The sequence below is a fragment of the Fusarium verticillioides genome, chromosome 1 (assembly GCF_000149555.1).
Source record: "Fusarium verticillioides 7600 chromosome 1, whole genome shotgun sequence".
Taxonomy (NCBI): Eukaryota; Fungi; Ascomycota; class Sordariomycetes; order Hypocreales; family Nectriaceae; genus Fusarium; species Fusarium verticillioides.
This window is the reverse complement of record NC_031675.1, coordinates 2,872,308-2,898,087: the sequence shown is the minus strand read 5'-3', so window position 1 is coordinate 2,898,087 and position 25,780 is coordinate 2,872,308. Positions and strand designations below refer to the sequence as shown.

Genomic DNA, 25,780 nt, shown 5'->3' with positions numbered 1-25,780 from the left:
CGGAGCTGTGATGAAGACAACGCGCTCTGAGGATGTGCCTCGATAGACACTTGAACCAGAATGCGGGCGCACGAGAAACTTACCAAGAAAAGCAATGTGATACTGTGAGCCCGCAAGAGACTTTTCCCATTTGTCTCGAACAACTTGGCGAACAACATCAGCCGGCGTCTTCTCCACTAAAGCAGTCAACTCATGATAGTGGTTTGAGGACTCGACGGAGAGCGGCGGCTGATTCAGTGGTGGCGACATAGGGCCTTGTGCCTGTGATGAGGCGTTGAGTGTCTGCGTCTGAGGCCGTTGTGAGATTGTCTGGCTCAAACGATTTGTTTGCATTGGCGGTGATAGTTGATATCCTGGCGGGAGAAAAGGAGTTGCTGGCGCGGGTGAAGCGCTTGGCTTTTGCGCAGTAGGAGCAGAGGCGACTGATGCAGGTCGCGAAGTAGGAGCATAGCTCGGCAGAGGTACTGGTGTTTGACCGTACGGGTGAGGCATGGTTGGATTAGGACTTTTTGCACCATTTATACCATTCTGCAATGGTACGCCAGCTGGCGGAGATGTAGCTTGTGTAGCCACCCTTAGTCCCCGAACACTCTAAAGAGGAGTGTCGCGCTTGTCCTCGTTCTCAGTGACTAACTTTATCTCAGAATTTCAGAAACTTGAGAGGAGCGTGTCCAGAGTTGCTGGTGACTGCACAGTTGTCATCGAGATATGGCCTTAGAATGAATGAGGCCCAAAACAAGAAAAGAGAGAAAAGAAATATAATGAAAGCAAGAGAGTGAGCAGCGAACAGGGCTGACTACTGTAAGCCTTCAGATGAATATCGTCGTGCCTTCTTCTGTGCCCAAACGCCAAATGCCTTCAGGACGCGTTCACACTTGCTTGCGCGCTAGGGGCATAAAAGTTAGCAGGGGTTCTGTATGCGCCAAGGGCGTGGAAAAAGTCAGGGAGGGTTATTGCTTAAAGGAGGAGCCTTTAGCTTTATAAAATTTCTTTAGTGCATTAATAGCGCTAGCGTAACTCAGAAATAGCTTCGCAGAGTGGAGAAGGGTCATGTGATGGTTTGTGCCTAAGTACTAAGATATAATTAAATAATCTTAATAATAAAAAAAAAACTTATTTATTAAAACTTATAACTTATTAATACTTTTATAGTCTATACCTTTAATATAGTAGTAATTAGAAATATACTTGAGATTATTAAATACTTAAAACATCTATATAGTAATATAAACTAAGGTTATACAGTAGGGGGCAATAAGTATAAATACCCTTTAATATACTTAAATACACCTATTGTTAAGACCTGACTTTGTATAAAGGTCTTATTATATAACTAAGGAATATATTATGATCCCGATGACTAATCAGGGCATATTATATACCAAAATAATGAGAAAATTCAGGGCTTTCGATTGGTGTGCTTACCTAAGCAAAATGTGGAGAATTGAGCAAGTTCCACATATTAAAGTTTTTCTATAAACTTTAATAATTTCTTACTAAGGAAATATCAGTAAGAAAGTCACGTGACTTGGGTCACGTGATGATTATATAATGAGGATTACGTATATCAGATTTTTACCCCTCAGTTGGATGATTCATGACACACCACGAGAAACCTTACTTTCTCATTTTAGCTTTATAAGCCTAGCTAAGCCTAGCGCCTTCCAAATTAGGTAAAAAGTATATCATATTTTTCTCCGAATTTCGGCGGTTTTTGTGATAGTCTTTTCATCATCATTGAAGCTACCCCGCTTTGGGAATCACAATGCCCGCTTTTTAGAGGTCTATATAAGACCCAGGATTTCCCACCTAGGGAACTCCTTCTTTCTTAGAGACTTATCAACTTTTCTATTACATAATATATATCATTAAATTCGGAAAAATTCGCTCTATTTAACAGACCCACTTTTATTTTATAAATCCTACCCTATGCCTTATTATTCAGCAGTTACAACCTTTTATCCACCTAATTCCTCCTCTTCCACCTTATCAGTCACTATAGTACATCCTACTACTTATAGTGAATTTATTGGCTATTTTATTCAAGCTTTAACACCTATTAAGCCTAAAAGAGGTATCTTAATTTCCAATCCTGGCTAGAGGCATATCTTAACTAATTAGTATAAGAGGTAGCTATGTGTAAGGCTAATTGGCACATGTTGGCTGCTTAATTAAGCTCGTGTTAAAGAAATAATACACGCCCGGTATTCATACTCATTGCCCCCCACTGTATAATTCACTTCGAAACGCATTAGCAGTAAATATAATTCTTAATTCATACTTGGCATCTTATTCTCATCTTCCACAGGTCCTGTAGCCATCCAATTTCAAGACAACCCATCGTCATACGGCCATAGCAAACGCCCCTCATTACATTGATTACCAGCCGCTAGAGGCTGTGAAGCCCGTCTCGAATCCATACCATATCCTTCTGATCGCGAAATTCACCCTCTCATTTGTCTTCTGCTCCACTCCACCTCTTAATAAGGCTCACCGATTGCTGCGAGCAGTGTTTTTCGATAGTCGCCCGATGTCTCGCCGTAAATCCGTTTGCCCAGACTCTTACCGTATCTTTGTTGGTATGCACCCTTGACGTTGTTGAGCGTGTTTCGATCCCAATGGTAGCGGATTGTTCTTGAAACCAGGAGGTGATCCTTTGTTCCCATACCAGCCATTGAATCCTCAAGGAGCTTGGCTGCATGCATGTACTTGTCTGTGGCATTGCGTAGCTGGAAAAGGAGAGCGTCCTCCATGTGGCCAGAAAATTCCTAGGTCACATTAGTAAGTTGTTTCTGACAATAACTAGTTTCAAGTGTACTCACGCTCTTGATAACCCTTTCAAGGTCCTTGTTAAACTTCTGCTTGTAGGTGTGCGCAATAGCGCGAATCTGATTATCGTTTCTTGTGCTGAGAATGCTGCATACGAGAATTTCGTCGGTCCCCATCTTGCCCTCGGTAGCCTTGTAGATCTGCATGACGTCGTCATCAACCTGTCGAGGGTCGACCGGCGCAGCGTCCTCAGCTCTCGTAGCGCCGAGAACAATCATGAAGTGTCGCTCAGTCTTCATGCTCAAATCGCCCCTCACTACATCCTCAAGCTTGTCGTGGAAGGTTTGATAATACGCGCTCTTGATTGCCTTGAGATCTGCGTTTGATCGACCAAGCAGAACATCGTTGAGGACAACCTCTTTAGTTCCAGGTCCAGACATGGCGTCATGCAAGGCGTGCACGTCAGACAGTAGCGGACCGCGGGCCAGTGAGACCAAAGCCTTCTGGAACCATGAACTTGTCTCACTCTGAATATCAGGGACCAGTTTGCGACGATGGTTGCGTTCGTAAGCAGCGCGGATCGTATCGACTTGTAGAGGGTCCTTATTGGCCAAGATGGCGATCAAAGCTTTCTCATCAGTACCAAAACCCTTCATTGCTTTGCGCAGAGCGTCAGCGTCGGGACCGCCATCCCATTGGATGATCTGAGGCGGTCCGTAGCCAAGCGATGGTGGAGTCGGTTGGACTGGCGGCGCTCCATACTGTTGAGGCGGAGGCGCGCCGTAGTGACTGGGCGGCGCAGGTGAAGGTTGGCCGTATGGTTGATTATGTTGCTGGTGAGGAGGAGGCGCGCCATAATGGCCCTGAGGAGGTCCTGGAGGTGCGCCGTAATGTTGTGGAGGAGGAGGAGGTTGCTGCTGGTATCCACCATAAGGTTGTTGAGATTGGGGAGGACCTCCTGGGGGAGGATAATGGCCGTGAGGTTGCTGATACCCGCCTTGCTGAGGGGGATATTGCCCAGGAGGAGGTTGTTGATAACCACCATACGGTTGCTGTGGTGGGGGATATTGGCCATAACCTTGTGGAGGCGGCGGTTCTACATGTTGATCCAGTCAGATTTCCTTGCCTTGCCTTTCGTATGACATGGACAGTTTACTTACGGCCGTAGGGAGCACCGTAACCTTGGTAAGACATGGTGCGTATGGCTATTGTGACGTGATGTGAAATTTGTATGGATATTGCGGGGTGATGGAGGGGAATGATGGGTTTTGTACAAACGGAGTATGTATGCTCGGAAGTGCTAGCGGAATGGAAATGGACAGTGGCTATTCGGCCTCTTATTTAAGACCTAACTACCTATCTAGTCTACCTACTTGTGGTGCCTGAGTTGCCTTGGGCTTAAGAGAGACGCGCATATGCTGCTCAGCCTTGAGGCGCTATCTCAATAATGGCGATCCATGTGGGTTGCCCAGAGGCGGAGTAAGCCAACAGCCAAGATACTAAACTTAGGGTCAGATGGAACGTCATCTTCACCAAACAGAACGTCTTATTGACATGATTTTGCCCCTCATTTGAAGGCTTTGGCAGGGGCATCTTGATTTAAGCATCTGGTCAATGCAGCCGAGACTCGGATAACATGCAGCAAGAGCTCAAAATCTTTTGGGCAGACGCAGGCAAGCAATAAATGTCAAAGGATGCCTGACCCGCTTCCTCAGCATGGGAACCCAGTCTTTTGATGAGGATGCGGAGACGCTTTTTGTCACACAAATTCCCGGCAAGATGGCTGAATGGCCACTCATTCGAGGTCCGTCCCATTGGAGGCTGAGTGGGTGTGTTGATGGATGCGCGAGGAATAAGGGCTTGCTGCCAAGATCGCGCGAGTCGTTATCGCATGGCCTGACTGCCGTTGATCATGGGTTCTGGCTCTCTGCTAATTAAAAACGACTCAGACAAACAGTCCTAGTTCTTGTACTTGCCGGATTTGGAGACATGCTCCAGCCACTTCAATGACACAAGCGCCACTCCACCGCCACAAACGCGCAACTTATCTTCATCATAGTTCCAGAGCAGAGTCAACAAAGAGAGGATCTGGAAGGCTAAAGAATAGAGTAGACCATGTGAGATGGTCAAATAAAGGATCGAACTCGTTAATTGGCATTTTTCGGATCACCCCACCAATGCTTTGCAGCTGAACGATGCGTTCAAGATAGCGTTGGCTCACAATTCAGCCAATCAACTTTTTGGATTGCGCTCTTGCAGGTGGCTGGTGAATCTCCCGCTAGGCCCAACGCCCATAGAACCCCCCGATTGTTCCTGACCAGAAGATGCTAGTGTGTTTTTGGTGTCACTCCAACCTCCCGTGAATTCACGTCTCAACACCTGCTAGGGATAGGAGCTTTCACCAGCCATCTCAATTGCAATTAATAAAACTACTCCTAGGACGTGCCAGGTTTGTGCTATCTTCTCTTGTCCTGTCTTCCTAGTTTCACGTAAGATTCAACATTTGTCTCTCATTTTGGGACTGTGATTATCCTTCACTCAGTTGTGAATCGCTCATGGCATTTACTCGCTGTTGATGGCCTCTTGTTAGCTGCCAGTGCCAGCATCCGCAAGCACCTTAAAGAACCACCGCGAGCCCATTTCTTACTTCACACAAAATAACACAGAACTCACTCCCTGCAAACAAACAACACACGCATTCAGCGAAATAGCCTCGTCAAGATGCGCGGGTTCATCCCCCTTCTTCTGGCTCTTTCTGCTTCTTATACCACCGTCATTGCACTTCCCCAGCCTAGATTCGTGCCCCGCGATGCTACAGCCAAACCCAAATACTCAGTCGTTCCTTTAGAACCTGGCGACGACGACCCCGCCTCAGGCGACCTTGGTGGAGGAAATGGAGACGGAAATGGGAATGGGGGCAGCAGTAATGGCAGCGGTGGCGGTAGTAGTGGCAACGACGGAGATGGCGTGGTGACAGTTATCCGAACAGTGACACGAAAGCCAGTCACAAAAATTGTCACGCAAACCGAAAAGCCTAGTATCGTCACTGCTCCTGGAAAGACAGTCACCAAGGCAGTCCCTACTACTGTCTCGGTCATCAACATGGACGATGAGCCAGTCACTGAGACGGTTACTGTCCCTCAACCCAGCTCAAAGCCGACAATCATACAAGAGCACGGTACTACTACCGACAAGCGAGAGCCGATTGTCCAAAGTACAACTCACCTAAGCTCGGCTGCCGCCCCAGGTGTAACACCTCAACCTCAGCCTCAGCCCATACCTCAGCCTGAGCCTGAGTCCGAATCACCTACCAACGTGGAGTCGCCTCAGACTACCGAAACATCGTCAACCACCTGCACCACTGACTATCCTCCACTTGTTGAGACAGTTGTTCAGCCTCCTCCTACTATCGAAAGTCCAGGCCCGGTTTCGGAGCCAACTACCGTCCTCACCCAGACAAGCGAGAGCGCTGGTGCTCCAGAACAAACTGAACGTCCTACACCGGACGCTCCAGTGGCGCCTGTTCCTTCGCAGGGTACCTTTGTTGAAAGCCATGCGACTCAGGATCAATCCTGGCCTACTGCTGCCGTACCTTATGAGCCCCCTGTAGTGCCAACGACTTTGATCACATTGACTACCACTACCACCTCAATCAGCACCCCTGAATCAAGCTCAGCCTCAAAGACATACGATAATGGCGCATGGCACACCTCCTACCCTGCCTGGAATGGAACAGCACTGGCGATCTGATTTCGATATATTTGTGAAAAGTTAACAGCATCACTCAGCCGCGAGTTCAGCATGCGTTCAAAGGAAGGATATAGACAAAACGGTAAGAAGCACGGCGAACAGAGAGGATAACTGACATATAATGATGGTTTGCTTGTAATATTGGGCATAGTTTATAATAGACCCAGCGGAAGGAGGCAAGCGGACCAAGCGCTGGGACGTTTTGCCGCATGTAATGAATAATACCAATCAACACCAATCTTTCTATAAACAAAGGCAAAGAGCAAAGCATGAAACTTATGTTTTGTGTAACGAAATTGGCTGAACCCTGCTAGAGTGTACACTCTAGCTGTTGTATATAATCTGAAGGCGTACTAGTGTGTTGGCTGTGACTAGAAGAATGATATATCACCTCAGAGCCTCTAGAAGTGACGGCGCACACGAGCCTGGCAGTTTTGGCCGCGTGTTATATACAGACATAAACAAAAGGCCGAAACATTCAGGAGAGGCAGAAATCCACATTGTTCAAGAACAATACTAACAGGAAAGCGACTCATCATTCATACTATTTTTTCGAAATAGTACAAATATTGGCCAAACCCACAAGAGAGAAATGCCTAATTCGATCATTCTGTCCGTTCTCACACACTGCGAGCCTGGTGCAAGTAGTGAACCAATTTTACTCAAGTTGCCGTTCTTTTGACCCACGATCTTGTGCCGACATCCAACATATACAAAATTGTTTGTTGGCCTCTGCCACCCTGGACAAGGAGCACTAACTAACAAGCTTAGGAATACCACAGATATCAGACTTCAAGATCCTGAACTTCACATTTTACAACAATCATGGATTCTTCTATGAGCCCCTTCGACACCAATGGCAACGATAGTTCTGCCAAGTACATTGCCGACAAGGCTGGCAGCCGCAATGAGGCAGTCATCATCGGAGGCGTCATGGTCGGCTCTGTTTTCTTCGTCGCCATCGTCGGAGTGGCTTGCATGTTCTTCAGGGAGCGGTCTCGAAAGATCAAGGACCAGCTGGCCGCAACCAAGACTGTCAGCGCCTCTGAGTATGTTTGATTCAGCAACGTGGGAAGCCATAGATCATGAGACGACTGCCGGGACAGGATGTCGGCGGAGGGAATTGAAGAGGGAAGCCGAGAGACATAGGCGGTTCACAACAAGACACAGCATTCATTTCATACCTTAAGCAAGGAAGCCGGGGCTATTTAAATCTACGCTCATTCATTTCCATCTCAATTCACAATTATGGTTGCGACCCTTCAGTTCACAGGGTGCCTGACTATTCCTCTGATGTGGTGAACGAAACCATTCCAGGTCGCAAATGAGTTTGCATAACTGCCTGGTCGAAGAAACTCCAGGACTTTCGGAATTAGTCAATTACTAACTGCCAGGTACAAAGTGATTCAACGTCGTTCCAGGATGCCAGCCTTATCCTTGATTGGCTCATGAGCTGCCACAAGCACTCACAATTGCAGCATCAAACCACACTTCAAGCCCAACTTACCTCAACCTTATCACCTATGCAAGTCTCATCACAACTGACACTCCATCTCCGCATGAGATCGCACAGTGCGACAGGCCTCGAGCCTTGTTGCCAAAAAGCCATCTCCCCATTGTCGCTTGTCTTCCTTCTCGAGTTCTCCAATGAGACTGATCCACGTCCAGTACATGACCCACGCTGGGCAGCAACAATTCATACAAGCCAAGGCGAGGCGATTTGAGGCGGTATGTGAATAGGAAATGAGATTAAATATCGGGGTTTGAGGGGGAAAGCATTTAAACCACTGGTCTCTGCGGCTTTGGAGTTGTTTGAAGTTGAAACAAAGATCTACCATTTCTAGAAGTCATTTGTTTCTTCGCCTCGGTCCACTATCCCCACCAAACGCCGCCTCCGCCTCCGAAGCCGCCGATCTCATCCGGAATCCGGAGCACCCAATTACATCAAAATGCGTCCCACCTCAAGTCATCAGCTGCCAGACACATTGGTGGTACTTCTTCTATTATTCTCATGCCTCGTTCTGGCCTCATCAAACTCAAAAGATGCCGGAAACATATTATTTCAACGCGACGAGGAAGCAGGTTCAGGATGCAGTACAGAGGGTCAATGGCACTGTATGACCAATTCATTTCAGAGATGTGCAGGTGGACATTGGTCGATCAAGATGGCTATGGCTGAAGGGACAAAATGTGAGCCAGCGGGATATACTGATGACTATAATTTTCGAATTGAGCATGATGGTCAAGGGAATGGTGATGGACGTGCTGAAGGACAGAGCAGTAGGGGATCCAACCTGGGTTCAAGAGCTTCGGCAAGTGGGATCACTATCGTCGTAATTTCTTGTTTGTGGATTGCTCTGGAAAGTCTTTACTAGGCTCAGGATTTTATCGTGACCACGAACGTTTCGGGATAAGATTGTTGCAATATGGGCATCTGACTGAGGATGAACCGAACAAAGGAAATATTGAACGGAAACCAATTTTCATACCCTGACAACTAGCTCTTGCGACATAGGTACTGTGATACAGAGTATAATGATACAGGTTGTTAGGATATGAAATGGCATGCCAAGGGTTCTGTTGAAGTGGACAATTCCCCACCAATACCATTCTCTCAAGATACCATAAAGGGTATCACGTCAACTCCGGAGATATTTCGTTGCAACTCCCCCCGAATTAGGCAAACATAAAGCGGCAGTTTCGGCATTCTTTGCAAATCATCACCGAGAGGAGCTCACTTGAAGGAAAAAACCGTCCGCTCGGAGCTGCCACCCCTGCCCCCAATCTTGGTCTTGCGAGCACGGGCATCGCTACATTGTTCGGAAAACTAGCGTTTGTTTCAACATTTCCCACATCGACTATGCTTATAGTTTCTCCTCCAATTATCTTCCCTGTATCATTATACCTCTGGGGTTGTAAGGAGCACTCCGCCAAGCATGTAATGGGTGGTTATGTATACTCATCTTACGCCTTTGTAAACTTAATACGGTTTCCCTTTTGCTTCTTTGGATCGTCTTCAAGCCTCTCGTTACATTTGAAGACATTCTTTTCGCTAAACCTTCATATTCTTTTTATACTGTCCTTACTTGGCGATCTGGTAATCGTAAATATGGTCAGCTTCAGGTATCTCGGTGCTCTTGCGAGTGCTGCCCCGGCTCTAGCAGCCTTTGGCGTCACCACTAGTGGTAACAATCTTGTTGTTGACTCTGGCAACTCCAACGGTTTCTCTGTCACCGTCAGCAAGAGTGACTGCTCCATTAATTCGATCAAATTTCGAGGAGCTGAGTACCAGTACAAGTCTCAGACTTCTCACATTGCGTCTGGTCTGGGATCGTCCAATGTCCAATCTACTGTTCTTAACAGTGAGTATAAAGCGTGTGTCAAACGCTGCAAAACACTGACTCCGGCATAGACAAATATATTAAGATCACATGTGCCACTAAGTCAGGAGACTTTGATCTAACTCACTACTATGTCGTCCAGAATGGCCAGAGCATGGTCTACATGGCCACTGATACAAAGTCCCAACCGGCTATTGGCGAGCTTCGCTACATTACTCGCCTCGATCGCTCTCAACTGCCCAACGAGATACCTTTTGGCGAAGTCTCCAATACCTCAGGTGGCTCCGCAGTTGAGGGCTCTGACGTCTTCAATGTCAACGGCCAGACTCGTTCCAAATTCTACTCGTCCCAGCGCTTCATTGACAATGATGTCTGGTGCTTCCAGAGTAGCGCCAAGGATGTGCACGCATGCATGGTCACTCACGCCTCGCGCTCCTACGAGAAAAGCTCGGGCGGCCCCTTCTTCCGTGACATCAACAGCAACAACAACGGTGATTTCAGTGCCCTGACCTTCTATATGAACTCCGGTCATGCCAAGACTGAGGAGTTCCGCCAGGGCTTCCATGGCCCTTACGCTTTGTCCTTCTCACGATCTGGTGTTCCAAAAGCCCAGGATATTGACATGTCCTTCTTCAAAGATCTTTCCATCCCTAACTACACCGCCGATTCCTCCCGCGGCCGAGTGAGTGGCACCGCCACTGGTGTCCAGTCTGGCTTTCAGGGTGTTGTGCATTGGTTCAACAATGACTTTCAGTACTGGGCCTACACCTCTTCCAACGGCGCCTTTACATCTCCATTCATGGTACCGGGAACTTACACTCAAGTTCTCTACCAGGGTGAGCTCAAGGTTGCCTCTAAGAGCGTGGGCGTCTCTGCTGGCAGTACCGCTTCTTCTTCTATCGCCGCCAACTCCGACATTACCACAGGAGAGCACACATCTGTCTTTCGTATTGGCGATTGGGATGGCCAGCCCAAGGGTTTCCGCAACGCTGCCAACCAGCTTCGCATGCATCCTAGTGACAAGCGCATGGCCAGCTGGGGCCCTCTCACCTACACTGTAGGTTCCAGCTCTGTTGGTGACTTTCCCATGGCTATCTTCAAGTCTGTCAACAACCCAGTTACTATCAAGTTTAATCTTCCCTCCGCCATCTCCACCCAAGCAACTCTTCGTATTGGTACCACTCTTGCATTTGCAAGTGGTCGCCCTCAGGTCACCGTTGGTAGCTTCAAGAAGGCCTTCGATGCTCCTGTCAAGATTGACTCTCGGGGTGTCACGCGGGGAGCTTACCGTGGATTCGGTGAGGTATACGATGCTGTTATTCCTGCTGGCACCCTCAAGGCTGGCACCAATACCATTACTATCGAGGTCATCTCTGGTAGCTCTGGTGCTGACTTCCTGAGTCCCAACTTCATCTTTGACGCCGTAGAGTTATTCCACTAAACAGACCAAGTTCAGCAGTACGTGATGCTCAAGGCACCTGGTCAGTCATAGTTTTCCAGTGTACATATTATTAAGGAGAAAGCAATTACATAACAGTCAATCCCTTGATGCTAAATATTATATCTCGAAGGCTCAAATGGACATGCGACCTGTACATATTCAGAAGACAGCCATATATGTTCGGTGAAGATATCAAGCAATCTGCATGATCCGTTACCATGTCATTAGAATATGCCATCTCGAACCCGATAACGACGGCTGTAGTTTATGATCACCGTACCAATACTGAAAGATATGCGGTAGCTAGTCGTCAAGGGCATCTCACATCTAATAACAGTGACACAACCAGACGGCTTAGTTGAGGTTTCTCCAGTAACGAACTGTCACAAGCTGGCTTATATCAGCCAGGCGTGTTAAGATTAGTCTCGATCTTTGGTGAAGAAAACACCTAAAATGTCAGTAATCACTAATAAAAGTGGGGTCACACATAATCTAGGAGTACTAGAGTTAACTCCGAGGGTCAATCGTATAAGTGCAACAAGTCCGCGCAACACAGATAAATCAAATTCTGTATTTATCTTACATTCAAATTTAGAAGCTTATGAATATGTCGTCTTCTCAAGGTACTATTCTGATCACTGGGGCCAATGGAGGGCTCGGGTCAGCCATTGTGACCAATATTCTGGGCAAACCACATCTGGCCAGCAACTACGCCGGTGTCTATACTGTCAGAAGTACAGCAACGGCAACTCGACTCCAACAGGTTCTGAAGTCAGCTTCAGAGGGTCATAGACATGATGTCGTTGACTTGGACCTCAGCTCATTGGCGAGTGTCAGAACGATGGCAACCAGGATCAACCGTGGGGTTGCTGCTGGAGACTTGCCTCCCATCAGAGCACTTATTCTCAACGCTGGATACCAAGACCATGAAGAGATTGTGAGTTCGAACCAAACAGTCAAAGATGCATTATACTTATCAAAAACAGAACATATCAGATGATGGATACGAGATGACTTGGCAAGTTAATTTCCTGGCCAATCAACTGCTGACTCTTCTCCTGCTTCAGAGCATGGATAAAGAAAAAGGTAGGATCCTTCTGATAGGAAGCTGGTCTCATGAGTAAGCCGTGCCATACAAGCAACATGACATTCGCTGATTGTCTGCAGTATCAACGATGAGCGAAACAACACAAATATCAAGTGTTACACTGGGTACGACAGTCTCTTCCCTGGCCCGGAGGAGCTCGCCAAGGGAACATGGAGCAGACCAGATTCTGGGGGAGGATGGCTGACGGGATATCGACGATATGGGGCGAGCAAGCTATGTGCGGTGATGCTCATGTAAGTGCACCAAGCTTTTTGACCGAGTTAGCATCTGACGATTGTAGGCACGAACTCGCTTGTCGTCTCGTCCAGGATCCACAACTATCTAATATCGTTGTGGCCGGTCTTGATCCCGGTGCCATGGGCTCAGATCTACATCGACGGGGCAGTTTTGTCATGTCTCACTTCCTCAAGATCCTGGCCCCAGTCATATCTCTTCAGGCCAGATTCAAACCCAACGGAGATTTCCGCCCACTGTGGAAGAGTGCTGAAGACGCAATTCGGCTCGCCTTTGAAACTGAGGCCCCGACGGGTGAGCTGCTGTATCTGAATGGTACAGATGAACATGAGATTGGGAGGGAAGCAAAAGATGACGCTAAGAGGAAAGCCTTGTGGAGCTATGGTTTGAAGGCGGCAGGGATTCAGCGGGATGATACAGTTTTGAATGGATGGCAGTGACTTGGGATGATTTTGAAGTTCGTTTTGTCGTATTCTATGATTGAAGTTGGTTTTGTAGCGGCTGATGTTGAGTAATGGACTGTCAATTCCAAGGCCTTGCTTGGGCTATGTCAGATTGAACAGAGACAGATCCTCAAGAGGCCTCAGCATGTACGGCATAGTGTCTCTGGCTCTTCTAAATATGATCATGGATTGATTACTGAGATCTTGGGGACGGTGTCGCTTAAGTTGGTGATCGGGCAACTGGTATCCGATAAGAAGGCGGTTAAGTCGTTTGAGTAAAGCTGCTCGTTATCTGTCGGTCTTGATGAGTCCAGGGACCATCAAGAAAAGTGACAGCTCGAAATCTCCTGACATGCCGTACCCAAGAAGTGAACGGCAACGGCGGTAACAAACGGGTCTTCCGGCAAAAGACAACAGGGGACGATGTGAAATAGGTAGCCGGGATTAGGGTCCTTCGTAAGGCTCAGCAAGAAAAGTACTAGTAGATGATATCCCCGACGGAGAAATACGGAGAGAGCTTGGCTTCAACAGCTATCGCAAAGTCTGGCGTTTTAGGGTGATGATCCGCTAACCTATAGCTCTGTGTGGACTGAGCGGGAAAGGGCTAGGAAAGGTTCGCATTCATGTAAATGAGTTGTTGTTTCTTTTTCCTGTCGGCGGTTCCACTTTGGTCGTCAGCTTTGAGTGCACGGAAGATGATGCCCCAAGTTTCAAATCATACCCCCTGAACAATCTGAAACAAGCCCGCTCAGGTCCCCTGCGGATTTGACAGGCACAAGCCCAAAAATGGAAAGATCTCTTTCATGGTCCGGACGATCGAACAAAGATACTTTTTCTAGAGTGTCAATCTTTACCTTCTGGCGTTGTTGGGCTTGTGAAAGCTTGTGATGACGGGGATGATCACTCCTGGTTCTACCTTAGCAGGTGAAGTGTCACTGTTCATCCGAACTTTCTCCTTTCTACTGCAGATTTGAGTCAAAATAAGCTTCTTGACAGCAGTTCTCTTTAGGTAGCAGTTACTAGAGAATATGCCACCGCTCTTCTCTGGTCGGGTACGTCTTGATAGAACCTAGCGCCAGAGCGACTAATGGCGGCTTGTTCAAGCCAGTCAAACTGCATCCCCAGTCTTCATATGCCACAAACACGGCGGCGGCGCTTGGGACACTATACTTTGGCGCCTGTATATCCAACACAATTGCTGTCCGTCCACACATCATGATATCAAAACAAGACCCACGGGCTAAACGTTCCAGCAAAGCACTGGCGTCACCCTTGGTCGGTTGGTTATCCAGAGCCACATTTTTACGGTAGATACCCATCGTCCAATGTCGTCGTATCGTCGTATCCCTGCCTTATTTAATCAAGAGGCGCCAACAGCCTCGAGAGCCGGGGAACAAGGTAATCAGTTGGCGCTGGTCGCAAGCACCAGGCCTTAAATTAATACACCAAAGCTCCAGTGGGCTCCAGGGGACTGACTAGCCGACAGCCAACGACGGTTGTACCTAATTTTGAAATGGTTTTGATTAAAGAACCCAGGTTCCATGCCGTCAACAAGGAATCATTTCCCGTCCCTGTTGTGCTCGAGTCTTCTCTCTCTCCCTCTCTCTTGTTTGTGTGTTTATATGTCTCTTGCTCTTCTTCTTTTTCATTTTCTCCCCGCTCTTCTTCACTCTAACCCACATTCATTACACTTGAATCCATCCAGGCTTGGAGCTGGACTCGTGCCTACAGTATACGACGGCGATTCAATTGCTTTTTCCCCTTATTATGCTTGTCTACTCCGAAACCTTCCAGACTTGGGTCATTTATTGTTACAGCTTTGAGCAACCTCGTTCCTGTCCTAGCTTCTACGGATAGAAGGCCTCCGCCACACTCAGGTCCCGCCGCCGTTTAAGCTATTGCTGCCGTCAGCACTGCACAGTCACTTACATCGCCATATCGAGGTGAAGCTGAGGGATTCACGCCCAAAAATAACAACCTGAATACAGTAGCGGCAGCACAAGGCACTCTCAGCCCAGCGATCCCGACAATCTTCCAACAGTCACTGCCACTGACTGGCAGCTGACAATAGAGATGCCTGCCATGTGGGACAGCTTCAAAAAAACTGGCACTGGCCCCAGCATTCATCAGCAACCACCTCGAGAGCTCAAGAACCGACCCTTTCTCCGACAGACCCAGAGTTCGAGTTCATCACGGGCACTGCCACAGAATAAGTCCACCACGAGCGTCAACAGCAACGGTAGAAATTCGAACAAGTCATGCGACAGCAACTACGACAACCAAACATATCTTCAAGACGATTTCGAAAACCGTCTCAACGGTCTCGGAATTCAAAACGGCCCTTTCAGATACGAAATTCGACGTGGTAAAACAGTTCGGCAACCGTACAGTGCAGGCCCACCTCGTCTGTGAGTGCTATTTCTTTCGTTCTATACTTTCATTCCATAAGGTACACTGCACCAAAAACGATTCGGAACTGCTGCGCCGAAAGGATGCAACCCAACACAGCCCATCATGACAAAGGGCCCATTAAGAGCTTTGTTAGAACGCATGGTGAACATGAGTCGAGCTGGCGCAGCAGAGTTCCCTACATGCGCACGCCTCATTTCAGCACGTGCAAAGTACAACAAAGCGATGAAGGCTCATAAGCCTCTTCTAGCCAGTTTGGCATCGGCAATTGTTGGAGTCGTTCGTCGTCATATAGTACGCATGCTCAAGCTCGACAAGCCCGCATACATTTGCAAAAACTTGGGACTTTTATTCTCCAGTGACAAAAATGATTAGCCTGGCGACCTACTGTCTTTACTAATCTACCTACCTAAGCTTTTGGTCACTCAGGATTGACGTCTCAAATTGTCTTGCTCCCTCCTTGAGGGTACCTTTAATGTTCCTCATACGCCTGATACGACTTGGCAATAACGACAGTATATCTGTTCCTGACTAACACATTATCTTCACTCAGCTCCCCTGCTCTCGGCTCAGACGACATCCGAGCGAACGCGCCTCCTCGAAACCCTCGAAAAGGCGAGGACGACTCTCCTTGGAGACCTGCCTCCTCCGTTTATCCCGACGACGAATTCGACTCGAGCAAGCGCTACTCTCGTCACTTACACCATCGGTTATCACGCTCCAAAGCGCCTGCCAAGGACATGTACGGGCGTTCTGTTGAAATCTCTCCTCCAAGCTCCCCCGAGTTTGATGCTACACGTTACGAGTGAGTAATCTTGGTTCTGAATCCTTTTCATTGCGGGTTTCTTGGGCATTATTGTCCTGACTTATCGGTTCTTTTTGGAATTTGTTGGCACTCTGTGTGCTACCCTCAAAATGCGATCCTTCCAAATCAATGTACAATCACTAATACGATGCCTCACTTGCAGACCAAACTCTCAAGATGTTTCACCAATCGATGAGAGCCCAAATTTATCTCAGCTGGATCTTCTAGGAGAACGCCGCCTCACTCCCAGACAATCACAAACACAGCTTCGTAGCCAAATACCAACTATGCGTCGCGATAAGCCAACGAGCCCTGGTCAACCTTCACCACTTCGCACGACTAGGTCAACCGATCAACTTGCAGATATCACCACTCCGTGGGAAACCATGGAACCACCGGCTGGCTCATCAGACATGCCCCAGCAGACATTTGGACTCACAACAGTCGTCACTGGACCGCAGCGTACTACTTCCGGTAATCCTTCTCCTTCACTAGGACAGCGGATTCGCAAGTTTGCTAGAGCAAAGCCAGAGCCTCTCAACACCAGGCCACCATGGAATGGGGCAAGTGGCCGTGCGCCTATGGTCGATCCAGTTCGGGACGATCTAAATGTTGCACCATTGAGCTTACAGCGTAGGGTCAGCAAGCGTGTTGGGCTTGGTCTTGACCCGTCTCCTGAAACACCTAGCGGCAGTGCTGGAACATCTCGACGCCTCCTGCCTTCACGGTCCACCCAGAACCTCAAGGAGGCTTATAAAACACCATCTCCCGAACTCATTTCTCACTCATATCCCAGTCCACCTAATACTGGCTCTCCTCCTTCTCAGCCCACGATCACGCATGCTGCCGCTGCACCCATGCTCAATCCTAACCTGGTCCCTGACCAACTCAAGGCAGTCAAAAGGAAACCATCACCATCGAGTCACAACCCACATACGTCGTGGTCAAGTTCCGTTTATTCCGCAATGACCGAAGACACACTCCTTGGCAACAAACCGGTCATTAGCTCCACCGGGCCAGGAAGTCAGTCGACAACAAGAGACCTTTGGGTACAGCCTACTTCGCGCTTCAGTGTTACTACATGTAACACTGCTGCTGCTGAAACACCTCGTTTACCTGACAGTGAAAGTCAAGCTTCTCCGCCGGACACACCGAAGCAGCAACCGTCGGTAATGGATCGTAGGAGACCAGTTCCAGGCGGAGATAACTTCAGGAGAGCATCGAATGTACCAATCATCATTTCGATGAAATCAGCTTCGCCATCTAATGATCGCCCAGCGTCTATCATTTCCACAGATAAGGCACTTCCCCCGGCGCCGCCAGAGATGCAGTCGGCAAACGATCGTGTGGCATATCTCACGGCTAGACTTGACAGTCTGGCGCACCGTCGCAATAACATCAACAGGAGTATTAAGCAGATGACAGAGTTGATGCCCACCGACAGACTTCTGTCTAATACCGACGTTATTCGCAAGCGTGAGATTGAGAAGAAGAAGGTGGAAGGGCTCAAGGAGGAGCTGGCGGAGATTCAGAGGGAGGAGCACGACTTGGGCTTGAAGCTCTATCGAGCTAATAAACGTCTCGAAAGAGAGGCGGCCTTTGAACCCTCATCTCTCTGGGTTAGGCGTGTCACATCATAAAGAGTTGATGTTAGTGATAACGTTTTTGCTTGTGGGTTCAAGAGATTGTATCTCTGATTATAAGCAAGGCGTTGAGAAGATATGCATAGCGGATGGAGTTGGGCTTCTTTGTTTTCTATTCTTTTTATTTCTTGGAGCCATATGTCGATGGCTCTGGTTGTCAATCATACAGGCACAGATTCTTTGATGGTTCAAAAGACCTACTACAACGGACAATTAGACCGCCGCCACCTGACAATGTATACAATTCACATCATCTTCCCCTTTAAACCATGTTCTGGTGGGGCATGTAGATGCTCTTTTCTTGTGTAATACTAATACCTACTAGCACAGATCAAATGACTATTACTGAGTGATCAACCATATGCAGGGATTGAAACTTCTGCTGCGGCGCCATGTCAATGGTGGTCAGCTACCCATACCCAACTCCTGGCTTGTCCTGATACTCTGCTTCTTACCATAATGACTTCCTTACCACCGAACCAGGAGGACGCGGTCCATCACAACGCCCCTCCCAGCACCTCTGGCAGTAATCACCTGGCCCTGCAGCTTCAAGAGGGGTGATGCAAGCACACTTCTCGATTAGATAATGACGACAAAAGAGATAGACACCTGTACGAGGCGGCTGTGGAGGAACCTCGTCCTCTTTTGATTCCGTAGACAAAAGTCCACGCACACCGTCGACCAGCTGTTCCGAGAAAGATCGTTTACTAGGTGTTTCTGAGGCAGAGTTTGGCCGAGAACCTCCCCATTTTCCTCCTTGGTCGGGCTCTGGTGAAGAGTGATCTGACTCAGGAAGCCGCGGGAACGAAACGAGGTTGTTGGAGTAAGAGCCGACAGCGGGAGGACCAACGTAGTTCCCTGCTTCATCGTAGTGATCTGAGGGGTAGGTTTGTCGAAGATTGCGGCCTCCATGAGAGGCAGAATATACTCTACGATTCTGGTAGAATGTGGCATATCGACCAGGTTGGCTGAAGTTTCCGGAATAAGAACCTCTGGGTGACTCATGTTCAGAGCAAGGGATGCTTCTGGGCTGGTCTTTTCCAGAGCGGTAGCCACTTCTGGAATGCCCGATATTCCGATAGTGAGTACTGCTTTGGCTTTGAGGAATAGGCCTAGGACGCGAAGCGTTGGTTCGAGGATTTGCCGTGGTATAGTATGTTCCGTGGGGACTTGGTCCTTCTATGTAGTAGGACTCCTCGTCTGTGAAATCTCCTTCATCTGCTGCAGAAAAGTCATATGAGCAATGCGCATAAGTGATTCCACTTGTGGACGATGCATATCTGCGAGGCTCAACATGGCCATAATCGACCTTACGGTATCCAGATTGTACGGTTTGGGCATGCGACGCACTCACAGCGCGTCGATGAGACATATTCGCTCCTCAGACCTATCTCTCTCTGTTAGTTCTCTCGGTCGGGGCTTGGGAAAACCTACCTTGGTCTTTTATGATATTTATGTTTTGGTTATTGCTTCTTGTGCAATACGCTCGGTAGTTGCAGAGCGGATACTAAAACAATTGATCACGAGAAGCTATCCTGTCGTACAGGTTACGTTACTGTCGGGAGGGTTCCAGCAGAGCTTCTGGATAGTGTTTGTGTGGCTTAGAGTCTGACCTGAGCGGGATGGTTTATTTATATTTCAATATCCAGCCGATGTTAGCGAGGCCTTTGGCTGTTCGATCCGTCGGTTGATAGCATTGTTTCGCTGAACATGGAGTGTGCTGAATGGAGATGCTTGTTCTCTTGTACGCCGCGAGGAGACATCAAGCTTTGGCGGGCAGGAGCACAAACAGGCGCCTAGATCCGTTGTAAGAGGGAGAAGTAAAAATTATATCACGGTAATGAAGAGTGACAAGGCCAGACTAAATGCGTGCGTGATTCATGTCGCTCAGTGGCTGTCAGTCAACAGAATCAATCTCAAGGTTGTGCAACGGGTCACTCGTTATTCGTCTAGGACTCTGTCATACATGACACAATTATATCTAGCAGCCGTGATTCAACTCTAATCGTAGCTGTATGATCCTTTCAGCTCTTCTCCTCTGAGTCGCAACCCTGATAGTGCTTCAGTTTGACGTGATAGTGATAGTTGTGCACTCTTCTCCCATTAATCGTTGTGTTCTTAGTATCCAGCAAAGCAATTTCTTTGATGCTGAAGACCGCAGCACGAGTCATTTGAGGAACATCAGGGTCTAGATGTTGCGACTCAACGAAGCGCATGTTGAGCGAGATTATGTGTGGATGCCCTTCCTGCGCGATATCAACGCGGACGGAATCATGCCAATCCAGCGGCGGGATAGGTCGTTCAGGGACCACATTCTCCACGCCCGAGATCATCATCATCATGTCATTATCGTCCTCGTGATCGATTGCGAAGGTAAGTTTAATGCATGTTGCGCTGCCGAAGGGAACTAGAAGATAAGATTTGAGATCGGGGTAAAGTTCCATGCCTCTGCAATGGTAGATACCTTCGGGGTGCCACTCTCCAATAGGCCCTCCAGAGCCCATTCGAACTTGAACTCCGGTATAAGAGCGCTGGTGTCTCAGAGGTATACCCATGCCAATGACGGCGTGGTGATGGTTCCAGGCATACGCATCTGGACTGTTGTGGGGGAAGAAAAGGTTCTGGATTCCAGACGACCACATGGGTCTTCTGACTGGGGGAAGTTCATTCCAATCAGCGGCATCGACGTCGTTGTAGACGAAAATACGGTGGACTGTCTTTGGGATATCCTTGATAAGAGTTTCGGCGAGGATGCAGCGTGACATTGCGTAGAAGGGTCTCTGCTCATTGTCTATTCCGAGAAGATGAGGCTCGCCGTAAGGACCTCGACCGCTGATGGACTCGAACATCATGGTGCGTGCCTTTCCGGCCACATCTGATGGGGTTTCCGCCATTTATCGACTCCTTGGCTTCGTGTGAGGTTAGTGATGTTGGTTATCATGCACTTTGGGGACTTACCACCTACGTGGACCGCAGACTTGTAGGACTTCTCTTTTCCCTATCGGCGAATATTAGGCATACGGAGGATGCAGAACCTACCTAGTAGTTAAACGATCTGCTCCTCGTGGTTCGATGGGTACCGTTTAGAGACAATGGCAGATGTGCGAAGCAGTGCCAACAATCCCTCTCCCCACCAATAAGTTCAGTCTACACAATAGGCCCTCATGCTTTGGGTCCTATATGAAAGATTACAAACATCTAAAATGACTTTTTTGCAGCATGCTTGCTCAAATAGTCACGTTTGGGTTAGCACTAGTAAGCTGGATTGTTCTTTTTCTCATCCACCACCAAGTAAAGCGACGTTTACCAGTACCTTGGTGATAGAAGTTTGGCGGGGCAGAGACAAAATCGAGATAATACTGACCAGGGGGATAAGCCAAGCTCCTCTCGATGATTGTTGTCACTTCTCACTTCGGCGGCCCCGGGGGTACAGCGCCGGGAAACGTGGATTTGCTCGGTCTCCTTGTCCGCATCGATCGGAGCTACAGGGTATCACCCTCGTCTGAAAACAGCAACTCGAGCGAAGTGTTTCATGATAACCTCGTGTCTGAGGTGACAGCAGAAATGGCTATTGTTATGTGGAATTGGAAATTTTTATCTATGAAATGGATGAAATGATGTAAAATGAACCAAGAGACTTAAGGCTTTCCAGGCTTTCATGTTTTTGATCATACATCTCATCTTATTTTACACAGAATTCCGTCAGCTAGTTCGGTCTTGTAAGGTCTTTATACGTTGCATAGAGAAGACACAAACGGTCTTTTCTGCCATAGCAACGAAAAAAAAATAAAAAAAAATAACCAAGATGATGTATTGCTAATTTAAAAGCAACTATAAACATAAGATGAATCTGCAATCGAGAATTGAACCATTCTTAATCCATTCGAATCCGTCCTTTTGACTTGGTCGTTGCTTTCTTCTGCTGCTCCTGGATTAATTGAATTCACCTGCAACAAACAACATGATGGAATCAAGTGAAGAAGAAGGAAAGCAGATCAGAGGTCGCCATTCGTCAGGATTTACCGGTGTTTGGACTTGGCATCTAGGACATATGGAGCGTTCTGTGTCCACTTGTTACAAAGAGTCACTCGCAGGGAAGAGAAGCAAAGTGTAGTCCATCACCATAGGAGCCGACAGAGAAACACAATATACTCCATTGCGAAAAGCAGATGAAGCCAATGTGATAGATTGTGAAAAACAAACTCTGTTTCTTATCTGCTGAAATAAAGTCACGATGAAAACCCCCGTGGTGGCTGGGCGTCTCTTGGTAACAAATTGCTGATATAGCTTGAAGTGATATATAACTGACTGGGTACTTCACAAATCTATGGCCTCAAACAAGCGTCATTAATGTGGCGGCTGAGATAACTTATTGAGTACTAGGACGTCCAGAATCAATTCTCTAGATGTTCAGAGCCATAGTTGGAGGTCTTTCGTATTATTAATATATTGGACACTATTAAACCCCTCCACAAAAGCAATAAGCATGCAGATTCTCGTTTCTAGTGCTCTCGGTAGAAACTGGAGCCAAGTCTGGAGACTCAGAAACAGCCAGGTTTTTCATTATAATCCATCCCTCTCCGGATTAGTTTCTCTATGGTGCTGGCGTCTCAGTGTTACCATAGCACTGAGCACATGCCTCACGTCTTAAATCTTCCATGATAATCTCGGAGGATATCCCAAGCGAGAGCAACGCGGTGCTGATTTATGCCCCAAGTGTTACATGCCCCAAGTGTTACTTTCTTCATTGTGACGCCTATCTTTGTCCTTTTTCGCTTTTGGAGCCGTGTAGCTAGGCGATCGAGTCTGGATTGGGACGAAATAACCATCATTATATCTTTTGTAAGTCGTGCCTGATCCTGGTGCTCACAACGGGCTGACACTAACGAAATGGTCCTCGGCCTTGAATGTACAAACTGTTATGGTAGTTTCCTGCAGCTACGGACTTGGTCGCCATATTGAAACCTTGACGACAGATGACAAGTTAATAGTGTTCAAGGTGAGTAGCATCTGCTACATAGCTTCAATGACAATTCACTTGACGACAACTCTAACTCCTCTAGTTATTTTACGTCGCTCAGATATTCTACAAACTCACTGTGAATCTCGCCAAAATACCGATACTCCTCCTATATCGCTGCATATTTATCCAAAAATGGTTCCACAGGTGTTGTCATGTCCTCAATAGGCACCATTGCCTGTTATATGCCTATAGCTTCAGCCTTATCAATCTGGCAGTGCCAGCCGCTCAGAGGTGCCTGAGACAAATCTATCCAGTCAACTTGCATTGGCCTCAACAAGAACTGGCACGCGAGTGCCGGGCTTTCCATTGGCACCGATGCCTTGATATTGATTTTACCAGTGCAGCCTATATCCATAAGTCAACTACCCGTCGCGCACAAACATGCACCCATAATGATTCTCACCGTGGGTGGCGGTGTGTAAGTGAAATCCGGCCAGACAAGTGCTAGGTGAACTCATTCTACTTCGTGTTATAGTGACACCCATCGTGCGCATGACAACCCTCGATCTGGCAACCAAAACTCTTGATACGACATGTAAGTGCCCTGCGTAAACATATAAAGTTGACCTTACTGACAGTGTTCTAGTCGGCGTTAGCTCTACAATGTGGACTATAATCGAGCAGAAGTTGGGTATTATCTGCACATGCCTCCCTATGTGCCGCATCCCCGTCGCTATTATCCTCCCATAATGTTTCCATAATTCAAAAAAAAAAAAAATCATCACATAATGTTTCTCAACGCATAGATGGATCTCGAGTGGACACTGGAGCTTGGAATCCTTATGTTGGCCCAGAAGTGCACGAGGTCTTACACGAAGTGTCGTACTTCCAAATGATGAAGCAAGTGGGAAGTCATATTGAGCTCCTTAGAAAGAACTGATACGCCGTCCACATTGGTAAGTGTTGCTGGTATGATAAGGAAGACTGTTCAGTACCTATGGGTTTACATACGAGATAAACCCGGAGGCCAGCCCCTAAGGTAGTCTGGGGCAAGAGGTTTACACCAAACATTCAGGTCTAGGTGTGCATGTTGTTCTTCTCTTGTCATTTTGCCAACCATCTCAAGTCAAGCTATGGGGTGCAGCTTACTCGGGGAGAGCATAAGATATTTCATGCATGTTTCTTATTTACAGATATGATGTACACTGGGGGGACACAGCGGAGAAACTAACTCATGCCCTCCATAAACTCAACGCGATCGAGAATCATCTGACGGTAACCCATGTACTCCTTGAGACCCTCCCACTCAGGACCTGACTCCTCTCCATGCCTCCAGGGCTCCTTGAAGCCCCAGGCACAAGCAATCTTGTCCATAGCAGCTCGTTCCTCCTCCCTCAGCCACCTGAGACGCAGTGGTGTGCCAGGCGCCCAAGTCACACGCTTCATCTGATCTTTGTTACTTAATTTGGCAATCATACCCATTGATCCCACAACCAAGAAATATCCAGAGATGCCAGCAACACCGAGGCCCGTTGCTGTGGATATATCCATAGTGTTCTGCCAGTAGGCAGCATATGCTGAAGCAAGACCAAAGATACCAAAGGGCAGAGAGCCAAGGGCGAGGGCAGGGGTAGTGGAATGCTTGATAAGCTTCTGACGCTTGAATGCTGGAAGTCTGAAGGAGGCTTCAACAACGCCCAGTGCTGAATCTAGATTCTTGGCGTCAATAGCAGTCTGCAAAGCCATATCAGCGACGCCTTTCTCAATTGCTTTGACTGCGGCATTGGGGTTTGAAGCCACGTATTGGACCACTCCATTCTTGACGACCGGCTTCTTCTTGGTCGCAAACATCTCGAACACGGCAGGAAGCGACTCAGGCCGGCCTAGCGAAGCCTGAATAGCAACATAGAGTTCAAGGAAGGCGGGTGTTATCTCGACATTGGGCTGCGAAATGATTGCATAGGCCGAGTACGAGATCTTTTTGACGCCATCGGCAAGTTGGGGGTCCATAGAATTTGGTCTTTGGCCAGTTCGCTCTGCTCCCAACTCCATGAGCTTTGATGTGGACGTCCGTGACTGAGCTTCAGCCCTGTGGATTTGAGGTTGGAGGGCTTGAGCAGCCTTGAGGCACGTCTCAAGGGCCGCAGTCGTCAGTTGCTTCGCCGGAATTCCATCTGTCGCCAGGAACTTCTTCTTCGTGCTCTCTACGATATTTGCCAGTTGTGTCGGATCAGTCAATTGTCGAGGGACTTTATCGGCATCGGCCGGCTGGATATTGAGGTCTGGGTATGTCGATGCGGTCGAAGCCCATCGTGCACGCGGGCCCTTTATTGTTATCCTTCTCCCATGGCGAATGGAAGCTAGGAGTGTTCCGCTAACGAAGGCTTGGTTTGCGATTGTCGGTGCTGGTGTAAAAGCGCATCGATGGCAGATATTGCCAATATGTCGGGTACAGACTCGTGACATGATTGTGTGTGCAAGGGATAATGGCCAATTGTGGTTTCAAGAATCCCCAGTCGCTTCTCTATCCCCGATTGCCCGCGTCCTTCTTGAGTAGAAACCTCCCTGTCTTGTTCGTCGTTGATGCTATTTAGAATCCAACTTTGATTTCGCAGCCATGATACGCGAGCGGGAAGCCCCACCTGTCGGTGATTGACAATTGTGATAGGCTGCTCACTTCCAAAGCAAATTTTAGTGGAAGCCAACTTTGTAAGTCATATCGCTCTTTAAATACCTAGACAGGATCAGGCGCTATGCCTGCTGCTCATATCTTTCAAAAATAAGTATATTCATCCTAGTCAGTGAAATAAATCGCTTTATTTCTGGCTAATGTTGTCATAGCCCCATCAATGAAGCTCTAAATAATACGGAGTA

The 25,780-nt window shown here is 47.8% G+C and overlaps 12 protein-coding genes across 14 annotated transcripts in view; 7 read left to right on the top strand and 5 right to left on the bottom strand.

Moving 5' to 3' along the window:
• FVEG_01108 (hypothetical protein) overlaps positions 1-918 on the bottom strand; it is a gene marked incomplete at its 3' end in the record, with an annotated part of 2,680 nt that extends 1,762 nt beyond the window's left edge. Inside the window, exon 1 of the mRNA XM_018887897.1 lies at positions 104-918. Within this exon, the coding sequence (XP_018743713.1) occupies positions 104-492 (389 nt within the window). The 5' untranslated portion in view covers positions 493-918. The remainder of the gene's footprint in view (positions 1-103) is intronic.
• Positions 919-2,031: 1,113 nt separating this feature from the next.
• On the bottom strand, positions 2,032-4,772 carry FVEG_01109 (hypothetical protein). The gene is made up of 4 exons (XM_018887898.1): positions 4,746-4,772; positions 3,930-4,688; positions 2,823-3,865; positions 2,032-2,768 (listed from the first exon to the last, which is right to left on the bottom strand). Exons 2-4 carry the CDS (start codon positions 3,961-3,963, stop codon positions 2,481-2,483), a joined length of 1,365 nt encoding a protein of 454 aa, XP_018743714.1. The 5' UTR covers positions 3,964-4,688; positions 4,746-4,772; the 3' UTR covers positions 2,032-2,480.
• FVEG_01110 (hypothetical protein) lies at positions 4,217-4,707 on the top strand (the record flags this gene model as incomplete). The annotated part of the gene is made up of 2 exons (XM_018887899.1): positions 4,217-4,248; positions 4,437-4,707. 2 exons carry the CDS (start codon positions 4,217-4,219, stop codon positions 4,705-4,707), a joined length of 303 nt encoding a protein of 100 aa, XP_018743715.1.
• Positions 4,773-4,914: 142 nt separating the features above from the next.
• Positions 4,915-6,979, top strand: FVEG_01111 (hypothetical protein). Its single transcript, XM_018887900.1, has one exon. The coding sequence runs from the start codon at positions 5,491-5,493 to the stop codon at positions 6,517-6,519; it is 1,029 nt and encodes a 342-aa protein (XP_018743716.1). The 5' UTR covers positions 4,915-5,490; the 3' UTR covers positions 6,520-6,979.
• A 365-nt stretch (positions 6,980-7,344) lies between these two features.
• Positions 7,345-7,578, top strand: FVEG_14780 (hypothetical protein; the record flags this gene model as incomplete). Its single annotated transcript, XM_018903765.1, has 1 exon — positions 7,345-7,578. One exon carries the CDS (start codon positions 7,345-7,347, stop codon positions 7,576-7,578), a length of 234 nt encoding a protein of 77 aa, XP_018743717.1.
• A 2,050-nt stretch (positions 7,579-9,628) lies between these two features.
• On the top strand, positions 9,629-11,338 carry FVEG_01112 (hypothetical protein; the record flags this gene model as incomplete). The annotated part of the gene is made up of 2 exons (XM_018887901.1): positions 9,629-9,881; positions 9,932-11,338. 2 exons carry the CDS (start codon positions 9,629-9,631, stop codon positions 11,299-11,301), a joined length of 1,623 nt encoding a protein of 540 aa, XP_018743718.1. The 3' UTR covers positions 11,302-11,338.
• Positions 11,339-11,908: 570 nt separating this feature from the next.
• Positions 11,909-13,083, top strand: FVEG_01113 (hypothetical protein; the record flags this gene model as incomplete). The annotated part of the gene is made up of 4 exons (XM_018887902.1): positions 11,909-12,238; positions 12,288-12,421; positions 12,469-12,642; positions 12,690-13,083. The coding sequence occupies 4 exons, from the start codon at positions 11,909-11,911 to the stop codon at positions 13,081-13,083; spliced, it is 1,032 nt and encodes a 343-aa protein (XP_018743719.1).
• A 1,351-nt stretch (positions 13,084-14,434) lies between these two features.
• On the top strand, positions 14,435-18,303 carry FVEG_01114 (hypothetical protein). Of its 3 annotated transcripts, none has more exons than XM_018887903.1 (3): positions 14,435-15,494; positions 16,049-16,300; positions 16,464-18,303. In XM_018887903.1, the coding sequence occupies exons 1-3, from the start codon at positions 15,160-15,162 to the stop codon at positions 17,938-17,940; spliced, it is 2,064 nt and encodes a 687-aa protein (XP_018743720.1). In that variant the 5' UTR covers positions 14,435-15,159; the 3' UTR covers positions 17,941-18,303. The 3 variants fall into 3 exon arrangements, with proteins under 3 accessions (XP_018743720.1, XP_018743721.1, XP_018743722.1); XM_018887905.1 differs by lacking the exon at positions 14,435-15,494 and adding an exon at positions 15,714-15,789; XM_018887904.1 differs by lacking the exon at positions 14,435-15,494 and having other exon boundaries at positions 15,677-16,300.
• Positions 18,304-18,394: 91 nt separating this feature from the next.
• On the bottom strand, positions 18,395-19,315 carry FVEG_01115 (hypothetical protein; the record flags this gene model as incomplete). Its single annotated transcript, XM_018887906.1, has 1 exon — positions 18,395-19,315. The coding sequence occupies one exon, from the start codon at positions 19,313-19,315 to the stop codon at positions 18,395-18,397; it is 921 nt and encodes a 306-aa protein (XP_018743723.1).
• Positions 19,316-19,870: 555 nt separating this feature from the next.
• Positions 19,871-21,157, bottom strand: FVEG_01116 (hypothetical protein). The gene is made up of 3 exons (XM_018887907.1): positions 20,902-21,157; positions 20,408-20,847; positions 19,871-20,350 (listed from the first exon to the last, which is right to left on the bottom strand). The coding sequence occupies exons 2-3, from the start codon at positions 20,835-20,837 to the stop codon at positions 19,968-19,970; spliced, it is 813 nt and encodes a 270-aa protein (XP_018743724.1). The 5' UTR covers positions 20,838-20,847; positions 20,902-21,157; the 3' UTR covers positions 19,871-19,967.
• A 2,201-nt stretch (positions 21,158-23,358) lies between these two features.
• FVEG_14781 (hypothetical protein) lies at positions 23,359-23,656 on the top strand (the record flags this gene model as incomplete). Its single annotated transcript, XM_018903766.1, has 3 exons — positions 23,359-23,380; positions 23,415-23,501; positions 23,553-23,656. The coding sequence occupies 3 exons, from the start codon at positions 23,359-23,361 to the stop codon at positions 23,654-23,656; spliced, it is 213 nt and encodes a 70-aa protein (XP_018743725.1).
• Positions 23,657-23,976: 320 nt separating this feature from the next.
• On the bottom strand, positions 23,977-25,570 carry FVEG_01117 (hypothetical protein). Its single transcript, XM_018887908.1, has one exon. The coding sequence runs from the start codon at positions 25,370-25,372 to the stop codon at positions 24,134-24,136; it is 1,239 nt and encodes a 412-aa protein (XP_018743726.1). The 5' UTR covers positions 25,373-25,570; the 3' UTR covers positions 23,977-24,133.
• Between the last annotated feature and the right edge of the window lie 210 nt (positions 25,571-25,780).

What these genes read in the sequence shown, in the direction of transcription:
- FVEG_01109 (XM_018887898.1), bottom strand. Translation starts at nt 3,963, where the DNA reads ATGTCTTACCAAGGTTACGGTGCTCCCTACGGCC. An exon ending in TTACGGTGCTCCCTACGGCC is followed by an intron (nt 3,866 to 3,929) that starts GTAAGTAAACTG and finishes ATCAACATGTAG; the next exon opens with AACCGCCGCCTCCACAAGGT. An exon ending in TTGAAAGGGTTATCAAGAGC is followed by an intron (nt 2,769 to 2,822) that starts GTGAGTACACTT and finishes AATGTGACCTAG; the next exon opens with GAATTTTCTGGCCACATGGA.
- FVEG_01111 (XM_018887900.1), top strand. Translation starts at nt 5,491, where the DNA reads ATGCGCGGGTTCATCCCCCTTCTTCTGGCTCTTTCTGCTTCTTATACC.
- FVEG_01114 (XM_018887903.1), top strand. Translation starts at nt 15,160, where the DNA reads ATGCCTGCCATGTGGGACAGCTTCAAAAAAACTGGCACTGGCCCCAGC. An exon ending in AGTGCAGGCCCACCTCGTCT is followed by an intron (nt 15,495 to 16,048) that starts GTGAGTGCTATT and finishes ATCTTCACTCAG; the next exon opens with CTCCCCTGCTCTCGGCTCAG. An exon ending in TTTGATGCTACACGTTACGA is followed by an intron (nt 16,301 to 16,463) that starts GTGAGTAATCTT and finishes CCTCACTTGCAG; the next exon opens with ACCAAACTCTCAAGATGTTT.
- FVEG_01116 (XM_018887907.1), bottom strand. Translation starts at nt 20,837, where the DNA reads ATGGCGGAAACCCCATCAGATGTGGCCGGAAAGGCACGCACCATGATG. An exon ending in TGGAGAGTGGCACCCCGAAG is followed by an intron (nt 20,351 to 20,407) that starts GTATCTACCATT and finishes CTTATCTTCTAG; the next exon opens with TTCCCTTCGGCAGCGCAACA.
- FVEG_01117 (XM_018887908.1), bottom strand. Translation starts at nt 25,372, where the DNA reads ATGTCACGAGTCTGTACCCGACATATTGGCAATATCTGCCATCGATGC.